This window comes from Leucopleurus acutus (genome assembly GCF_964270905.1).
Source record: "Leucopleurus acutus genome assembly, chromosome: 8".
NCBI lineage: Eukaryota > Metazoa > Chordata > Mammalia > Artiodactyla > Delphinidae > Leucopleurus > Leucopleurus acutus.
The window spans coordinates 16,431,914-16,448,453 of record NC_139151.1 but is presented as its reverse complement, the minus strand read 5'-3'; the positions used below and the strand labels follow the sequence as shown (position 1 = coordinate 16,448,453).

The following is a 16,540-nucleotide window of genomic DNA, read 5'->3' as shown; positions in this document are numbered from 1 at the left end:
TAACACGTGACACCTTTATCCACCTCCCCCTCGAGCTACCGCCACACCTCTCTCAGCACACCCTGCCCTCCCCCCACCCCCGTCGCACCTCCCAGCCCTCCGTGTCCCTCTAAGCATCCCCTGGCAGCCCCTGCTAAGCTTTGCCAAGCCCTCACCTCAGGCCCTGCAACACCAAGGATTCCCATGGTAACCAGACTGGGCTAGCTTCTCAGCAGCTTTATTGAGTAGCGAGAGGTAGTGTCACTTTCCACTGGACAGGTATCCACGGGTTGGTACCAGGACTGCTTTGGGACAGACAGACAGACAGGGGGCAGGGCAGGGCAGGTGTCAGTGGTGGGGCAGGAGCAGCAGGTGTAGCTCAGCCCTCCAAAGGGGCAGGCGTCGGCTCCTGGGCGGTGAGGGCGTGGGCCTGGATCTCTTCCTCCTTGAGGGTGTTGAAGAAGGTGTTGACTTTGTCCCGCAGGTCCTTCTCCAGGAAGCTCAGGTGGTGTTCCATGTCCCCCGCCAGGGGGCCCAGCTTCTGCCTGAGCCCCTCCACCTGCTGCACCATAGCTTTGTTGAAGGTCTCGCCGTAGGGCCCCACGGTGTGGCGGAATTTCTCCACCTGCTGGTCCAGGTGGCTGCTCAGCTCGGCCAGCGACTTCTGCAGCTCCTGGGCGTTGCCCTGCAGATTGCCACGCACGCTGTCGGTCACGGGCTCCAGCTTCTGCCGCAGCTCCTCCGCGCGGGCCGAGACCTTGGCCTTCAGCTCCTCGGCGTGCTTCTTCATCTGGAAGGCCAGACCCTCGAGCTGGTGGCTGAGTTTCCCCTGGACGTCCTGCGCGTAGGGGGCCAGGCTGCGGCGCAGCTCCTCCACGTTCTGGTCGATCTTGGCCTTGAGCTCGTCGGTGTAGGGCGTGAGGCGCGCCTTGAGCTCCTCCACGTTCTGGTCGATCTTGGCCTTGAGCTCGTCGGCGTAGGGCGCCAGCGAGGCCTGCAGGTTGTCCATGTTCTGCCTCAGCACCGCCTCCATGCGCTGGGCGTAGGGCGTCAGCTGGCGCTGCAGCTGCTGGGTCTGGGCGTTGACCTGCGCGCGCAGCTCCTCCGCGTAGGGCTCCAGGCTCTGTTGCAGCTGGCGCATGTTGGCCCCGATCTTCTGGCTCACCTCGCTGGTGTGGGGCAGCAGCCGGGCCCGCAGCTCCTCCAGCTCTTTCCGGATCTCCTCCTTCAGCTTCTCTGAGTCTTCGGTCAGGCGTTCGTGCAGCTCCGTGGCAAAGGGCACCAGCTTCTTCTGCAGGTCATCCTTGTAGGTGTTCACTTCCCCAAGTTTGTCTTGGAAGAGGGTGCTGGAGCGAAAGGACACAAGGGGGCCACCGTTACGCTTGGCCCTCCATGCCAGGACCTTGACTCCTTCCATAGCACTCACCTTACACACACCTGCCTAGGACAGGTGAGTGTGCAGGTTACTGAGTTCACCCATCTTCTCCCTGTGGCCTTCCCTATGGTGGATCATGATTTGAGCAAATGGATGTAATAGACGAAGGTATTAACATTGAACTTGTATCTCTGAATCTCCCCCTGAGCTTGAGTCACAATATCTACCTATCATGTGACCTGGAGCAGTTTGCTTTCCTCTGCTTACCTGTAAAGTAAAACATGTGGACTCTGAGGTCCTTCCCAGCCCAGGTGTGCTGTGACAGAGATCACATTCCCTAGTAGAATGTTATGTTCTGGACCTCTTCCAGCATCTTCTAGCTACACCAGGTGCTGCTTCCCTGCCATGTGCCCACCCTCAGAAGCTTGCCAAATATCCCCACCTCCCTTCCCATGATTTCACAGAGGCTTGTCCTTCTGGAATGTATTAGAAGCCAGCTCACACGACATTTCTTTCCCTTCCTTTCTTCTGCGAGCCGCAATACTAAGATGTGGCCATTCGTCATGCTCTAGAAAGTTAAAGCAGGGATTATTCAGCCCAACTTTTCTGTTTGTATATGTGGATCCCAGGTCTGGAGACCTTGGGTCACCAGAGAGTTGGTGGCAGGGCAGTGGGTATCCTAAGCTCAGGTCTCCTGCCTCCGATTTCAGCCCTTGCCCACTCATTGCATGGCCTTTAAGAAGCTCCACCTTGCAAGCTCTGCCCCTCTTACTTGAGCTGCTGGGTGAGCTCAGACTGCTGGAGATGTTCCACAGCCTTCTTGGCATTGTTGCTCAGCTGGCTGAAGTAGTCCCAAATCACAGTGGCCACCTGGTCGGCACTGACCTCCGCCTGGGCACCTGGGTGGAAAACAGAGCAATTCACAAGGACCTGTCTCCTTCCCTGCCCCTCTGCACCAGCCTTGAGCTGCAGACCGGATGATGGGGGGGAGCCCAGCCACTGATTTCCTTCTCTACGCTTGGCTAGCTGGAAGCCACGGGGGTATGTAAAACGGGTATAGCACCAATGCCAGGGGGCCCGCCGCTGTGAATGGACTAGCTCCTGTGAGCCGGGTGGCAACCAGGCAGCCGCCTGCATCCAGCTGTGGGCTGACAGGCGCTCAGAACTGTCCTCTTACCTTGGCCTCAGACTCTCCACCCTTCCCTGCCTGATGCAACAGATGGGTCCTGCCTGAAAGTCCCATCCAAAGGCAGCTCCTACTCACCGGTGACAGCCACCAGGGCCAGGCTCAGGACCACAGCCTTCAGGAACATCCTGGGCTCCTTGCTGGGCTGGAAAAGTCTCTTACTGCACTGGATCCTTCCTGGGTTCAGAGGGGGCCAAAGGAGAGGTTCTCAGGCAACTCACCTATGCTGCTGTTCGAACTGATTGAAGCTCAGAGCCAGCCAGACATTTAAATCCCCACCGGGCTGCACTCCCCGCCTTCCTCCCCATTGTGACTCCACGCTGGAAGGTGACACATTCCCAGGAGGCCTCTTGGACTTTCGTGACTCTAAGGCAACGTGGAAGCTGACGACAGACTGGAGCCCGGGAAGCAGTCAGAAGCTCTGTGCACGTGCCCCACCCAGCATTGAAGGGAGGATGGGTGAGGGGCCATGAGCTGGGGAAGAAACGAGGCCTAGGGAACACCTGAACCTGGGACTGATGCCCCAGAGGCCCTGTGGCAGCTCTGAGTCTGTGCCAGGCTTGGTGAGGGTGATGGGGAGGCAAAGTTCACAGCTCCTCTGTCTGCTCCAGTGAGGAGTGGCCCCCCACTCCTACATCCCCGGAACCGGACTCCATCTCAGAGCACCAGACTCTGGGCTGGGACATCCAGGGCCACAGGTGCGGGCAGCGAGCTGAGATCCAGTGCTCTGGTCAAGGTGTACCCAGGAGCAGGGGACCCCTGCAAGCCTTTGGGAATGTGGGTGGAGTTGGGGGGTGCCCCGTGTTGAAGGTGTTAACTGTAAGTGTGCTTCATGTCCCATCACTGCCAAGTGTGTCACCTTGGTCTAGTGATTCAACTTGGCGTAGCCCTGAGCCTCAGTTTCTCCTTTGAAAAATGGGGTTGTTGGGTATATTAAATGAGATATCGCTGGTGAAGTGAGTAGTACAGTGCCTGACAGAGTAAGCACTAAAAATTAGTTGTTATTGTTGTTAATAATAATATTACTATTTTCCTAATTTGGATCAAAGCAGGGAATACAGTAGAGTGCTCACTGCTCCATTGAGAGTGGCAGAGTTAGACCCAACCCTCCGGGGGTCATCAGGCAGGCGTGATGCAGGGTGAGGGGCAGGCTGGCCCGAGGCCTGATTTCTGCCCACCTCTCCAGCCACACTCCCTGGGTGGGAGCGGCCAGCTTGTGATGAATCACATGACCTGAGGCTCTCAGGGGGCCTCTCACCAGGGGATGATGGGGATGGTGGTGGTGTCCAGGAGATCTTCTCCTTGGGCTTCCAACGTTCTCTCCAAATGAGATCACACACAGGAAGATATCCACCAAGAAGGCGACACAGCCTGGTCAGCTTGGGCCCCTGTGCTGGACCACACACATCACCGTGAGAGACTATGAGATGAGATCCATTGTATCGCACTGTTGGCTGTCCTCTGCGAGTGCAGTGCCTGGGACGTAGATGGGCTTCCAGTAGTCTGCCACTGGAATAGACCACAGTTGTGCTAACCCTGACTTCCATGTCTCCGTTTTTTCATATACCAGAAGTGGCTTGCTGTATCGTGGGATGGAAGACAGCTAGAAGGCTTTCTGATGCTTGCACCCCTTCTGCAGAGTCCCCACTACCCAGCAGTGTCCCACACCACCCGTGGTCACTTCCAGTGTCAGGGAGCTCCTCCTTTCTGGAGCAGCCCGTGCCGTCTCGCAATAGTTATTAAGGGTTCCGGTGCTGGAGTCGGACGCCCTGGGTTTGCGTGTGGGCTCCCCACGTACTGACTGTGCGATCTTGGGTGAGTGTCTTAACCTCTCTGAGCCCCGTCTGCCTCAGCAGGGCATAGAATAGTACCCGCCTCCTGGGGAGTCAGGGAGCTAATCTGAGTAATGCTGGGAATGGTGCCTGGAGCAGTGAGTGGTCATCAAGTACGAGCCACGTTTTACCCCTGAACGCTTTACCTCCCTGCAGCCCTCCCGAATCACGCACAGTCCAGCCTGGGCTGGGTGCAAAGGTCAGTGTCCCATCACTTCCCTCCTCCAGGCCAGAGATGAGGAGGGCAGTGAGTCACCAAGGACACTCAGTTGAGTTTGGCCTCCTGGACTGACCGTCTGAGCAGTGGGCTTCTGGCTGGCACGGATGAATCAGCACTGCCCAGTCCAGCCTTGTGGCAGGGGCATGGGTCACAGAGGCTCATGTGCTAAGCCTCACTCGGACACAAGTGGAAGCAGAGTCAGTCCAACCCCAGAGGACCATTTTTGGCCTCAGCTGGTCAGGCCTTCTCCTGCCCACCCCCCTCCTCTCCTCCCACAACCAGTTATGGTGTGGGGGCCAAGCCTGGAGCGGTCTCCTCATTCCAGGGCAGCCGTGGTCGCGGGGGAGGGAGAGAAGAAGGCGGGGAGAGGTGGCTTAGTCTGGGCCACCGATAAGACCCTTACTGAGATAGCCCTACTGAGACCCAGCTGGAGCTGCTGGGAGGGATACAGGCACAAAAAGGCGCCAAGCCCTTTGAAAGAGTTAAGGTCCCAGGCCCCATGGCATGTTGCAACCCAGCTGCATGGACCCGCACACCCCGGTTCTCTGCCCAGCTTGGCACCTCACCGCTGGGTCTCTCTGCCAGCGTCTTCTGACCTCCCTGGGATCAGTGGCCCATTGCTGAGCAGGAGAGAGAGCACAGCTCCTCCAGACCCTCCACATGCATGGAAAGAGAGCTGGAGGAAACAGGGCCAAGGGCTCCAGCCAGCGCATTCTAGCCTGCCCCAGCCCAGCCTGGAACCTGGACTCCCACTGTGGCCCTCACCCCCGGGGCCGAGGAACAGGCCAGAACAGAAGAGGGAAGTGGACACAGTTGCCCTCTACCTTCCCCAATGTCCACATCCTTCCGTGACCTCCTAATCACCTTCCTTTCCTCCCCACCCCATCACCAAAATCTGTACTCAGGATCTGAAACGGATTGACTCTGATGAGTGAGTGACACAAGTCTCCAAGGGTCTCATCTCTCCAAGCGGCTTGGTACCAGCGTGGCTATTTGAACACCTGGATTCTTGTTCCCAGCTCTGCCACTGATGGGTTATGGGTACTTGGGTAGGCCTCTGGCCCTGTCTTAGGTTTCTCACCTGTAAAATGGGGTTAATAATGTCTACTTCACAGGAATCTATTTGTATTTTAGCAGATAACAAGGTCTAAGTCAAAGGAATGAATCTGTATGGAGAAACTTCAAGTCTCAGCCACAGATAAAGAATTCTGAGGGTAGAGCCAGGTCACTTTCTCAGGCCTGTGATTTCACACTGTGGGTTTAGTTCCTTCCTCCTGAGAAGAGGGCCGCCTGTCAAAAGCTCTACTTCTACATTGGAGGCTCCTTCCACCTTCAGACTGTGCTGTCTAGGTAAGGACAAGGTGTTTGGGAGAAAGGGAGAGAGATTTATGAAGCCCCCGCCATGAACCAGCTGCTTTGTACGTATCTCATTTACATTTCACCGCGATTCTGGCCTATCGGTATTCTAGCCCCATTTTACAGAGGAGAACATCGAGGCACTGAGGTGTTAGATCGCTGGCCCTGGGTCATATGAGTAAGTGCCAAAGTCATCATTTAAACCTAGAATTTCTTGGCTGTGATGTCTTCACATCCAGAAGACAAAGGCCCCTGATCCTGCCATCCAGGCTACAGCTCCCAGTGTGGGCCCAAGGGACATCTCACCCCGAGAAGGGCCCAGGCCTCTCCTGGACAGCTGACTGCCCCTGTAGAGCTCGTCTGGCCCCTCTCGCCACCAGACCAGCCTCACCACAACCTTGGTTCCCTTCAGTTGCCTAGCCAGCCAGGGGAGCTGAGGAAGCTGAAGCCCGAGGTGAGAGTACTCAGCGCTGGGACTCAATCCCAGCTGCCGCGGTTTGGGGAGGGCCCCAAACATGAGCCTGGATCCTGTCCCAGGGAATGTTATCAGTGGGTCCAGAGAGCAAGGTGAGGAGGAGGGGGTGGTAGGATAAAGGCCTGGGACTCAGAGCGGCCTTTGACCTTCTCCCACCACCCCCTGCTCTGGGATCAGCTCAAGGAGGCTTCTGGGTAAGCAGCACAGGGACTGAAGCCCAGAGGTGGCGATGCTGGGGAGGTGGCTGTGTGCCCTTAACTGTGTCCCACCTCCCCGCACAAGCCTCTACCCATAGGTCTTCTGTGACTTCAATCTAGGCACCCCATCCCGACCCGCTGAGTTGTTCCCAAGTCTGAAACAGCCCATCCCCCTCTCACATCACCCACCCCCCTTGCAGGCTGTTGTCAGGGCTTGGGGCTGGGGGTGGAGGGGCGGGAAGGACCTGGGACCCAAGTGTGAAGGGCTGAGCTTTGGCCTCTAATCCCTTCTCCCATTTCGCCAGCCTCTCCCTGGGGAGCCAGGCTGATCAGGAGGAATGGGGTCTCCCCAGGCCCACGCCACCCCCGGGTCCTGAGCCCATGTGGGCTACAGGGGTAGCAGAGAGCAGCATGGGCACCCGTAGCTTCCTAGAGGTTTCCCACCTCCCAGCAGGCCTGACTGCCTCTGGCTACCCTCTCTCAGGCCCTGGTCTAGATTGATCAGCAGGTGACCTTTGCCCAGCTCCCTGGGCCCTCAGTGCCCGCTGCCCTGGGGACAATATAAAACAGGTCAGAACCCTCTTGCCTGCTTACTCAGTTCATCCCAAGAAGCAGCTGCTCCAGGTAATGCCCCCTGGGGGGAGGAGGAGGAAGAAAAGGAGAGCAGGATGGAGAGGGCCAGGCTGGGGTCCCTGCCCAGCGCAGCCAGCAAAGCCTGGAGAAGAGCCTGCTAGAACCGAGGAAGCCTTAGGGCTCGATGAGCGTCCCCTCCCCAAGGCATTCTGGGGAAACCGAGGTCCGTGGGGGAAGGTCACCGGCCCAAAGCTACGTAGAGCATAGTGGCAGAGCTGGGGCTGGCACTGGCTCCATTTTCTATGCATTCTGCATGCTTAGGACTAGAAGAAGCCTCAGACACCCCAGTCCTACCCCAGGCAGAAAAACTGGGGTCTGGAGGGTACAGAAAGCCACCCAGAGTCACACAGCATTTCAGTGGCGGAAACCTGGCCAGGACCCAGGTGTCTTGATTCCCGGTCTGGTGGGGTTTCTGCTCCATGCCGCTCCTCCCTCTCTCTGGCCTGGGTCCCCCAAGTACCCTATCTGAAAGCCCTTAGCCTCCCCCATACTAGGACGGGAACAGGCCCTTCCTCCTCCTGGCCTGACCCAGCTCAGGTCCTATTTTAGGGGCCACTGCGTCTCCCCAGGGAGGGTCCAGCGGCAGTGAGGGGACGTGGGGCACCCCTCACAGGACACTTCCCTGCAGGAACAAAGGTGCCATGCAGCCCCGGGTCCTCCTCGTTGCTGCCCTCCTGGCGCTCCTGGCCTCTGCCCGTAAGCAGCTGGTGGGACTGGGCTGGGGGCGGGGAATGGGCCGCTATCTGCCTGGAGGACCCTTGGCAGGTGGCTTGGGGATGCCGGGCCCCATGAGTGCCTGGGCAGGAGCCACGGTTCCCCAGAGGCTGATCGACCCCACTCTCCTCACAGAAGCTTCCGAGGCAGAGGATGCCTCCCTTCTGGACAAAATGCAGGACTACATGAAGCAGGCCACCAAGACCGCCAAGGACACACTGACCAGCGTGCAGGAGTCCCAGGTGGCCCAGCAGGCCAGGTACGCCCTCCCTTCCCTGCCTCGGCCCCCCACCTGCCCCTGACTTGGTGAGAACCCAAGAGGCGGGCTGTGGCTTTCCCATGGCCACCAAGGACCTGCGCCTCTCTGAGCCTTTCTGTCTGTAAAACAGGCTCCCTCGCAGGGGCCTCTCATCCCTTTGTCCTCCTTCCTTTCTTCCGACCCAATTTCAGCCCGGGGTGTGTGTGTGTGTGTGTGTGTGTGTGCGTGTGTGTTTCTGCCTTGTTCCAAGCCCTGGGGCCCGTGTGAGCAGAAGTCGGTCCTTCCTCTCCCACCCTGCCCCTGCCCACTAGTCCTCTGCTCTCCCCAGCCCCCTTCCCCGCCTCCACTTCACCCGCATTGGCTGGCATTTCCATAGCAGAGGCATTCACAAACATTTTTAGTCCTCAGAACCCGCCGTGGAGTGGGTATTATTTTCCCCATTCTGCAGATGAGAAAACCAAGGCTCACTTTATCAAGTGACCTGCCCCATTTCATGCAGCTAATCAACCCTCTGACGATTTTCTAAATGAGAGACTGCTTCCCTCGGCCCCGCCCCACTCAGAGCCACGGGGATGTACAATTCTAGGGCGCCTCATGTGCCTAGACTAGAACGGCAGTCCTGACCGTACACATCTCCCCACTCAATCACTCCTCTCCGGCTTGCTTCAGACCCATGAGCACAAAGGTCTGCCCCCACCTGGAGAAACTCGGATTGGCTTGTGCTGGGGGTCCCATCATCACCTTCGGCGTCTTTTCCTGGGGTGGCAGCTGTAGGGGGTCCCTGCCTGAGGTCTTGTAGCATTGCTGGGTGGAGTTGAGAAGGTGCTGGGAGGGGCAGTGGGGATATGGTAGGAGCCCCATGGTTGCCACTGCCTAGAGACCGGCTCTCATCCCCACCCTGTTTGTTCCCCTCACTGATTTGACCCTCAGAGGCTGGGTGACCGACAGCTTCAGCTCCCTCAAAGACTACTGGAGCACGTTCAAGGGCAAGTTCTCTGAATTCTGGGATCCTGTCCCGAGCCCCACACCGCCTTCATCCGAGGCCATCTGAGATCTCAGTACCCCAAGTCCACCTGCCCATCCATCCTGCCAGCTCCTTGGGTCCTGCAGCCTCCCAGGGCTGCCCCCAAAGTTCGCTTGAAAGGGACGACATTCTCAGTGCCCTCCCACCCCACCCCAGACCTGGCCCACCCCCTGGGTGTGCTGTCCTTCCAATAAAGCTGGACAAGAAGCTGCCATGAGTGGGATGTCCCACGCGTGCCATGTATGTTTGGGCGTGGGAATGGGCCGGGGCTCTTCCGTGGGTGGGCTCAGGACTGACTCCAACTCGGGCAAGCCTGGGGCTGGTGTCCCACCCACCTCTTAGCAGCTGCGTGGGGTAAGGTAGGAATGACCCTACCTACCCTGCCTGCCTCCACGGGTTTGCGTGGAGGAGCAAAGGGGATGCTAGGCTTGGCAAGACTTTGATAAACTGTCAAGTGCTGTGTAACATGTCTTGAGTGTGTGCTCTGTGCCAGGCCCTGCGCCTGACATTTTATGTCATCATCAGAATTGAGACTGTGTGTGATCATCAAAATTCTGGAGTGGATTTGCCCCGACCGGGCCACCTGGCCCTCTCCACCACATTTGAGGGAAGGAAGCTGAGGGGGTAGTAGTTAAAGTAAGATACATCTGGGCTCTAGTCTTGGTTCTATCGCTTCATACCAGCCTCAGTCTCTTATCTGTAAAGTGGGTACAATGATACCCCATCCACTGTAGGTTTGCTGAGAATGAATGAAGGAAAAGAGACAGTGCACAGCACCTGGGACATCAGAGGCACCTGGTGAATGGCTGCCATTGTCACTACAGGCTGAGCTGCTTGTCCCCTTGGGACCAGGATTGGAGCGGGGGGGGGGGCAGTGTCCTGGGACCTAAGGAGAAACCCAAGGTCACCCAACACAGGCTGCGTCCCTTGTGTCCCCAGTACCCAACAGATGTTCACGTCAGAGAGTTCCAGAACTACAGACTACCTGAGCAGCCCCCCACTCTTCCAATGACAAGACTGAGGCTCAGAAAGGGGAAAGCACGTGCCCAATGTCACTGAGTCAGCAAACAGCAGAGCTGGACCTCAAGCCCAGGACAGCTGTCCACACTCTGCTCAGCTGACACAGAAAAAGGCTTCGTTACTCCCATGCCAGGTGTCAAAGGCTCCTTGACAGATCTTGGTGGTGTCAGGACATCCAGCCCCACCTGGAGACGTCTGCTCTCTCTTCGGAAGTCCACCTGGGCTTCTCTTCGGGCCCAACTTGGCCAGGGATCCCAGCACCCACACCTGGAAAGCGTTCTCACCCAAATCTGGGCTTGACGCCTATCGTAGCTCAGGATGGTTAGGAACCAAAAACAGCCCACTCCTTTATCCAAGAGCTGTTAAGATACACTGGAGGTAGAGGAGGGGTAGATTTTCCAGCACCAGGGCAAAAGGCCCTGAGCGGAGAGGGAAGGGAAGGCTCCACGAATGCACTGCCCAGATCTTTGCAGGTCTGTGAAGCCACAAGCATGCACATGGGGGTGTGCATACCTGAGTGTGAAGAGGGGCCGGCTGTACACGCTCAAGTCCATGTGAACTTGAATGCCTGGCCACAAACTTATTTATTGCTTTTTAATAATCATGCGTGCTCAGGAGCACGTAGGTCTGAAAGGGGCAATCTAGACCACCCTGCTCTTCAACCTCGGAAGTGACTTCACATCTCCAAGCTCCAGCTTCTGCACCCATACCATCAATTTCATGGCAGTCTCCCCAGGATCTGGGGAAGGATGCAGTAAGATGATGGATATGAAAACACTTCGGGGATTAAAATGTGCTAGCTACCTGCAAGAGGTGCTGACTATTTTTCTGACTCAGGCCAGAAAAAGAGGGGCTGGCAGGGCTGGAGCCCCAAGGATGGGGCTGGCACAGCTGAGCCCGAGGAAACAGTGGCTGTTTCCAGGCAGGGTGGGAGTGTGAGGAATGGCACGAGGCCCTTGTGAAAAAGGAAAAGGGACGTGCTTGTTAAAGTCTTTTTTGCATTAATAAAGGATGAAGGAACAAGTGCCAAGCCCTTCATTTCAACCTGCCCAAATCCTTCAAGTTCCAGTGGCTCGTTGCGTCGGCCTCCCCTGCCCTAGAGTAGGAGGGCTGGGGGAGGCTCCTGTCCTCTGCCCACGGGAAACGCTGGGGACAGGGAACCCACTTCCCCCAGCAAAGCCACTACTTCTTGCTTGAGGCCCTTTCAGGGCACCTGCGTTGGATTATCTGTCACTATGCCTGGTCCTCTATTATTTCCTTTCTGTCCCCACTCTTGAGCCCCCCGGCCAAGCAGGTCTTCGAGCATTAAGGCCCTGAGAGGCCCCAGTTCAGAGCTGATGACTCCACTGGGAAATCAACAGGTGTCCCCGCCCCCTGGCCACGCCCCCCTGGAGTCCCCTCCAGCGTCACTCCCCCCACCCCCCCAACCTCATTCTCCCCAAAGAGAATTTCTTGGCTTTTGGAGAACTCTTTATTGTTTAAAAATCATCATCGAAGCGTCAAAAAAACATACAACCCATCACACCCTTCCCGCTCCGAAAATGTTTATTCTAAGAAACTGAAACTGATGGCGAGGGGAGCCTAAGGCATCTCATTGGGCATTCAGCTTCTTGGAGGCCTCGTCGATGGCGGCCAGGATGCTGACCTTGAGGCTCTCCAGCACGGGCACTAGGCCCTGGCGGAGGTCCTCCAGCGCGGGCTTGGCCTTCTCGCCCAGCGCTCTCAGCTGCTCGCTGGCCTTGGCGTGGTACTCGGCCAGGCTGCCGCCGCCCTCCTTGAGCATCTCGAAGCGGGCGGCCATGCGCTGGCGCAGGTCGTCGCTGTAGGGCGCCAGCTGCTGCCGCAGGGTCTCCACGTGGGCGCGCGCGCGGTCGCGCATCTCCTCGGCCAGCGGGGTCAGCTTGTCCTGCAGCTCCTGCACCTTCTGGCGCGCGCCCTCGCGCAACTCCTCGCCCAGCGGCGCCACCTTCTGGCGGTAGATCTGCAGCTCCTCCTGCCACTTCTTCTGGAATTCGTCCAGGTAGGGCTGCACCTTCTGCTTCACCTCTTCCAGGTCCTTGCTCATCTCCTGCCTCAGCGACTCTGTCTCCTTTTCCAGGTTGTCCCAGAACTCCTGGGTCACCGGGCCCAGCTGTTCGCGCACTTTGGCAAACGTGCTGGTCAGGCTGTCCCAGTTGTCCAGGAGTTTCAGGCTGAGGGGGGAGAGAGAGGAGGGCTCAGGGCAGGCCTCCCAGGCACCCCGGCGCTCCCCGGAGCTGCAGCCCAGCGCCCCCGCTTACCTGGGGTGACACCTGGACACACCTGTCCCTGAAGGTGCGGTAGCTGGGGGCAGACCCTCAGCCTGGCTTCTCCCATCCATGATCTCCCCCCCCCCCCGCCCCCCACTCCCACTGCATCCCACTGACCAGATGGACAGAGGAGCTAGAAAGAGACAGAGCTGGTTTTGGTACCCAGTCCTGTCTGTCCCCGAAGCCAGGCCTTTTAAGGATCTAGTCTCCACCCTTCCAGCCCATTCTCCTCTCTGAAGACAGCCATCCTGTTGCTGGCCGGAGCCGAGGAGGGAGTTAAGAAGGGACTTAAGAAGAGGAAGGGGCTCTGCAGGCAGAGCGCGGTGCCGTGAATACTGACCCGGCAGCACGGGTCTGCCCCCTGCTAGGGGGCTGTGACCCTGCGTGGGGATCCCACTTCTGTCTTCCATCCAGGTCTTCTATGGGGCCCATCAAATAGCAGGTGGGGATTCAGCCAGTCTGGCTGCTTCTTCCCACAGGCCTCCCCACCCCCAGCACTGGCACCCCCTACCCCTGCCCCAGGCCCCCAGGCTGGGTCCTTACTTGAGCTGTTTTCCCAAAGCGGAGGCTTCAAATTGGGCCACATAGTCTCTGCCACTGTCTTTGATTGCATCCACGTACACGGTGGCAAAATCCTTCACCCGATCCCAGGATGACTGGGGGTCATCTTGCTGCCAGAAATGCCGAGCCTGGCTCCCTGGAGGTGGGAGGGGAGACCCAGATCAGGCCAGCTCTGGACCGGGATCTGAGCTGAAATGCTAGGTAGGGGAGAAGGGGGTGAGGGAGAAATTCTGCTCCCTGTGCCCAGGAGGGTGGACCACAGCGGTTCAGAGAGAAGTCGCCCCCCAACGGTCAGCTCCCTAGGTTGGGGGCACCTACCGGTGAGGAAGAGCACAGCCAAGGTCAGCAGCACGGCTTTCATCCTGAAGGGACGTGGGTGACCTGGAGGAGAAGACGGGCCCGGCTGAGTGGGGCTTGAAGGAGCCCGCGCACCCCATCTCACTGTAGCCCGGGAGGAGGGGGCGGGGCACAGGGTAGGAGAGGGCCAGGTGTCCAGAGCCCCAGCGTGGGGCAGAGGAGGATCCCAAAGCCTGAGCCTCAGATGCCTAGAGCTGGGGGAAGCAGGTTGCAGCACTTACCTCAATGGCCAGCAGTCTCTGAATAGCCGGCTCTCCCCCAGCCTATTTATGTGACCAGGCAGGGGATGGGCTGGGAGGCTGATAAGGCCAGCCCAGGCCTTGCCACCGCTCACTGGTCCTGGCTATGTGGAACTCAGAGTTCAAGGATCAGCTCTGTCCCTGGGGCCGGGCAAATAGAGCAGGCAAACAGGAAACTGTGAGGGCTGCAGGGCCAGGGATCAAGGGTTCAGGCAGGGGTGGGAGGGAGTGGGTGCAGGCTTGCGGGTCCCCAGAGTCTGGGTCAGCTGCACCCGGCCCCTTCTCCTCGGTCGGGGCTGTGTGCCGGCCATTGTCCATTGTGCCAGTGCAGTAGGTGAATGGGAGGAAGGAAGAAAAACACATGAGCTGCCAGCGATGGCTGGGACTTCTCCACTCAGGCGGTGTCCTCCCCCGCTGTCCACTCGCATTCCAGGGAGATTGTCTCACCTCCACCCTGCACCCGCCTCACAAAGGCAGCAGACGGTGCTCCCACCAGTGCTGTCGCATCTCCTCGTCATCCCCCCTCTCCAGGCCCTTGCAGACCTCCCAGATCCAAAAGCAAAGGGAGCCCTGTGCTAGGATGCTGCCTGGGGAGAGAGACAGGACAGTGCTCAGTGGCTCCCAGACTCTGAGATGTCAGAGACCTCTAACATTTCCAAACAAATTCTAAAGACCAACACAGAGCTGCCAACTTTTTATTTTGTCATGTTAAAAATCTTACCCACCGCTGCGCCCCACCCGGCCCAAACCTTACCATCTGGTGGGATGAACTGGGAGATTGGGATTGACATATATACACTAGTATGTATAAAATGGATAACTAATAAGAACCTGCTGTATAAAAAAATAAATAAAATAAAATTCAGAAATTCAAAAAAAACCCCAAAAGAGCATAACCTCAGAATAAAGGACAGTTGCTTAAATGGGATACATAGATCTTAGCATTGTTAATATATTTAATTAATTAATTTTTGGCTGCATTGGGTCTTCGTTGCTGCGCACGGGCTTTCTCTAGTTGCAGCGAGTGGGGCTACTCTTCGTTGTGGTGTACGGGCTTCTCGTTGCGGTGGCTTCTCTTGTTGTGGAGCACGGGCTCTAGGCGCGCAGGCTTCAGTAGTTGTGGCGCGCGGGCTCAGTAGTTGTGGCACACTGAGTTAGTTGCTCTGTGGAATGTGGGATCTTCCTGGTCCAGGGCTCAAACCCATGTCCCCTGCACTGGCAGGCGGATTCTTTTCTTTTTTTTTTTTTAATTTAATTTAATTTATTTTTAACATCTTTATTGGAGTATAATTGATTTACAATGGTGTGTTAGTTTCTGCTGTATAACAAAGTGAGTCAGCTCTACGTATACATATATCCCCATAGCCCCTCCGTCTTGTGTCTCCCTCCCACCTTCCCTACCCCACCCCTCTAGGTGGACACAAAGCACCGAGCTGATCTCCCTGTGCTATGCGGCTGCTTCCCACTAGCTGTCTGTTTTACATTTGGTAGTGTATATATGTCCATGCCACTCTCTCACTTCGTCCCAGCTTACCCGTCCCCTCCCTGTGTCCTCAAGTCCATTCTCTATGTCTGTGTCTTTATTCCTGTCCTAACCCTAGGTTCTTCAGAACCATTTTCTTTTTTTTTAGATTCCATATATATGTGTTAGCATATAGTATTTGTTTTTCTCTTTCTGACATACTTCACTCTGTAGGACAGACTCTAGGTCCATCCACATCACTACAAATAACTCAATTTCGTTTCTTTTTATGGCTGAGCAATATTCCACTGTATATATGTGCCACATCTTCCTTATCCATTCATCTGTCCATGGACACTTAGGTTGGCAGGTGGATTCTTAACCACTGCACCTCCAGGGAAGTCCCAGCATTGTTCATATTGATCTTGGATCCCACACAGGTGAGAATGGACACCAGCCCTTAGGGATGGCTGGTGTCAGGGAAAGACCTCTGGACTGCTAGTGGCAGGAGCCTAGGTTCTTATTTCATCTTTGCCTTCAGTGTGCAAAATCCTGGAGGAGGATTGTGAGCCAGTTATGTAATGTCCCTGAGCCTTGGTTTCCTATCAGTAAAATGAAGATAAGAACGGGGGTGGCTGGAGGACGAACCCAGGGAAATCCTGTAAATCAGTACCGCGTGCTTGTTGGTGTTTGCAGAGCCATCTTGTAAGGTTTCTCCTGGAAGGTGTGCAAGCCCCCAACACCAGGTCACCTGCAGGGCCCCTGTCATAGAACCTGTGAACGTGCAGGCCGAGAGGAATTTTGAGATCAGCCTCTCCCCACCCACCATCTTCAGATGAGGAAACTGAAGAGTGGAGGAATTTGCCCAGTGTCCGTGGTGTCCCAGGGAGTTAGAGGCAGGGCTGGACTTAGAACCGAGGTCTCTGGACTGAGGACCCAAGGCAGAAATGTGCTCTGCACCACCTACTCAGGAAACTCCCTAATGTTCTCAAACCCAGCCGGGGAGTGCCGTCTGCCAGACCCCGGAGTGGCGGGGCTCCAGGCCTCTCCCACTCTAGCCAGCCTCATGCCTTTCTCCTCAGAGCGGAAAGCTCTGGAGCTGGACCACCTTAGGTTTCAATCCCAGCTCTGTCACTTGTTAGCTGTATGACCCAGGCTGGTCCAGACCTTCCTTCCACCTCACCTCGGTCTCTTATCTGTTAAGTGAAGATAATGATAGAACATGCATCTCCTGGAGTCATCGTAGGGGTAGCACGCATGGCAGGCAGGATAAGCCCCTCCCCCAAACACATCCATGTCCTACTCTCTGGAACCTGTGACTGTTCCCTTACATGGCAAAAGGGACTTTGCAGATGTGATTACA

At 56.9% G+C, this 16,540-nt stretch overlaps 3 protein-coding genes across 3 annotated transcripts; 1 reads left to right on the top strand and 2 right to left on the bottom strand.

The window, feature by feature from the left end:
• Positions 1–207: 207 nt before the first annotated feature.
• On the bottom strand, positions 208–2,867 carry APOA4 (apolipoprotein A4). Its single transcript, XM_082844211.1, has 3 exons — positions 2,619–2,867; positions 2,127–2,253; positions 208–1,325 (listed from the first exon to the last, which is right to left on the bottom strand). Exons 1-3 carry the CDS (start codon positions 2,665–2,667, stop codon positions 359–361), a joined length of 1,143 nt encoding a protein of 380 aa, XP_082700337.1. The 5' UTR covers positions 2,668–2,867; the 3' UTR covers positions 208–358.
• Positions 2,868–7,147: 4,280 nt separating this feature from the next.
• Positions 7,148–9,467, top strand: APOC3 (apolipoprotein C3). Its single transcript, XM_082844838.1, has 4 exons — positions 7,148–7,244; positions 7,882–7,949; positions 8,103–8,226; positions 9,157–9,467. Exons 2-4 carry the CDS (start codon positions 7,895–7,897, stop codon positions 9,275–9,277), a joined length of 300 nt encoding a protein of 99 aa, XP_082700964.1. The 5' UTR covers positions 7,148–7,244; positions 7,882–7,894; the 3' UTR covers positions 9,278–9,467.
• Positions 9,468–11,718: 2,251 nt separating this feature from the next.
• On the bottom strand, positions 11,719–13,564 carry APOA1 (apolipoprotein A1). The gene is made up of 3 exons (XM_082843808.1): positions 13,438–13,564; positions 13,102–13,255; positions 11,719–12,462 (listed from the first exon to the last, which is right to left on the bottom strand). Exons 1-3 carry the CDS (start codon positions 13,478–13,480, stop codon positions 11,862–11,864), a joined length of 798 nt encoding a protein of 265 aa, XP_082699934.1. The 5' UTR covers positions 13,481–13,564; the 3' UTR covers positions 11,719–11,861.
• Positions 13,565–16,540: the final 2,976 nt, after the last annotated feature.

Bases quoted from the DNA above. Each gene is read 5' to 3' on its own strand.
- APOA4 (XM_082844211.1), bottom strand. From the start codon at position 2,667: ATGTTCCTGAAGGCTGTGGTCCTGAGCCTGGCCCTGGTGGCTGTCACC. The intron at 2,254-2,618 runs GTGAGTAGGAGC...TTTTCCACCCAG, and splicing joins GGCCCTGGTGGCTGTCACCG to GTGCCCAGGCGGAGGTCAGT. The intron at 1,326-2,126 runs GTAAGAGGGGCA...CTTTCGCTCCAG, and splicing joins GAGCTCACCCAGCAGCTCAA to CACCCTCTTCCAAGACAAAC.
- APOC3 (XM_082844838.1), top strand. From the start codon at position 7,895: ATGCAGCCCCGGGTCCTCCTCGTTGCTGCCCTCCTGGCGCTCCTGGCC. The intron at 7,950-8,102 runs GTAAGCAGCTGG...CTCTCCTCACAG, and splicing joins GGCGCTCCTGGCCTCTGCCC to AAGCTTCCGAGGCAGAGGAT. The intron at 8,227-9,156 runs GTACGCCCTCCC...TTTGACCCTCAG, and splicing joins CAGGTGGCCCAGCAGGCCAG to AGGCTGGGTGACCGACAGCT.
- APOA1 (XM_082843808.1), bottom strand. From the start codon at position 13,480: ATGAAAGCCGTGCTGCTGACCTTGGCTGTGCTCTTCCTCACCG. The intron at 13,256-13,437 runs GTAGGTGCCCCC...TCCCACCTCCAG, and splicing joins GGCTGTGCTCTTCCTCACCG to GGAGCCAGGCTCGGCATTTC. The intron at 12,463-13,101 runs GTAAGGACCCAG...CTCCCCCCTCAG, and splicing joins GCTTTGGGAAAACAGCTCAA to CCTGAAACTCCTGGACAACT.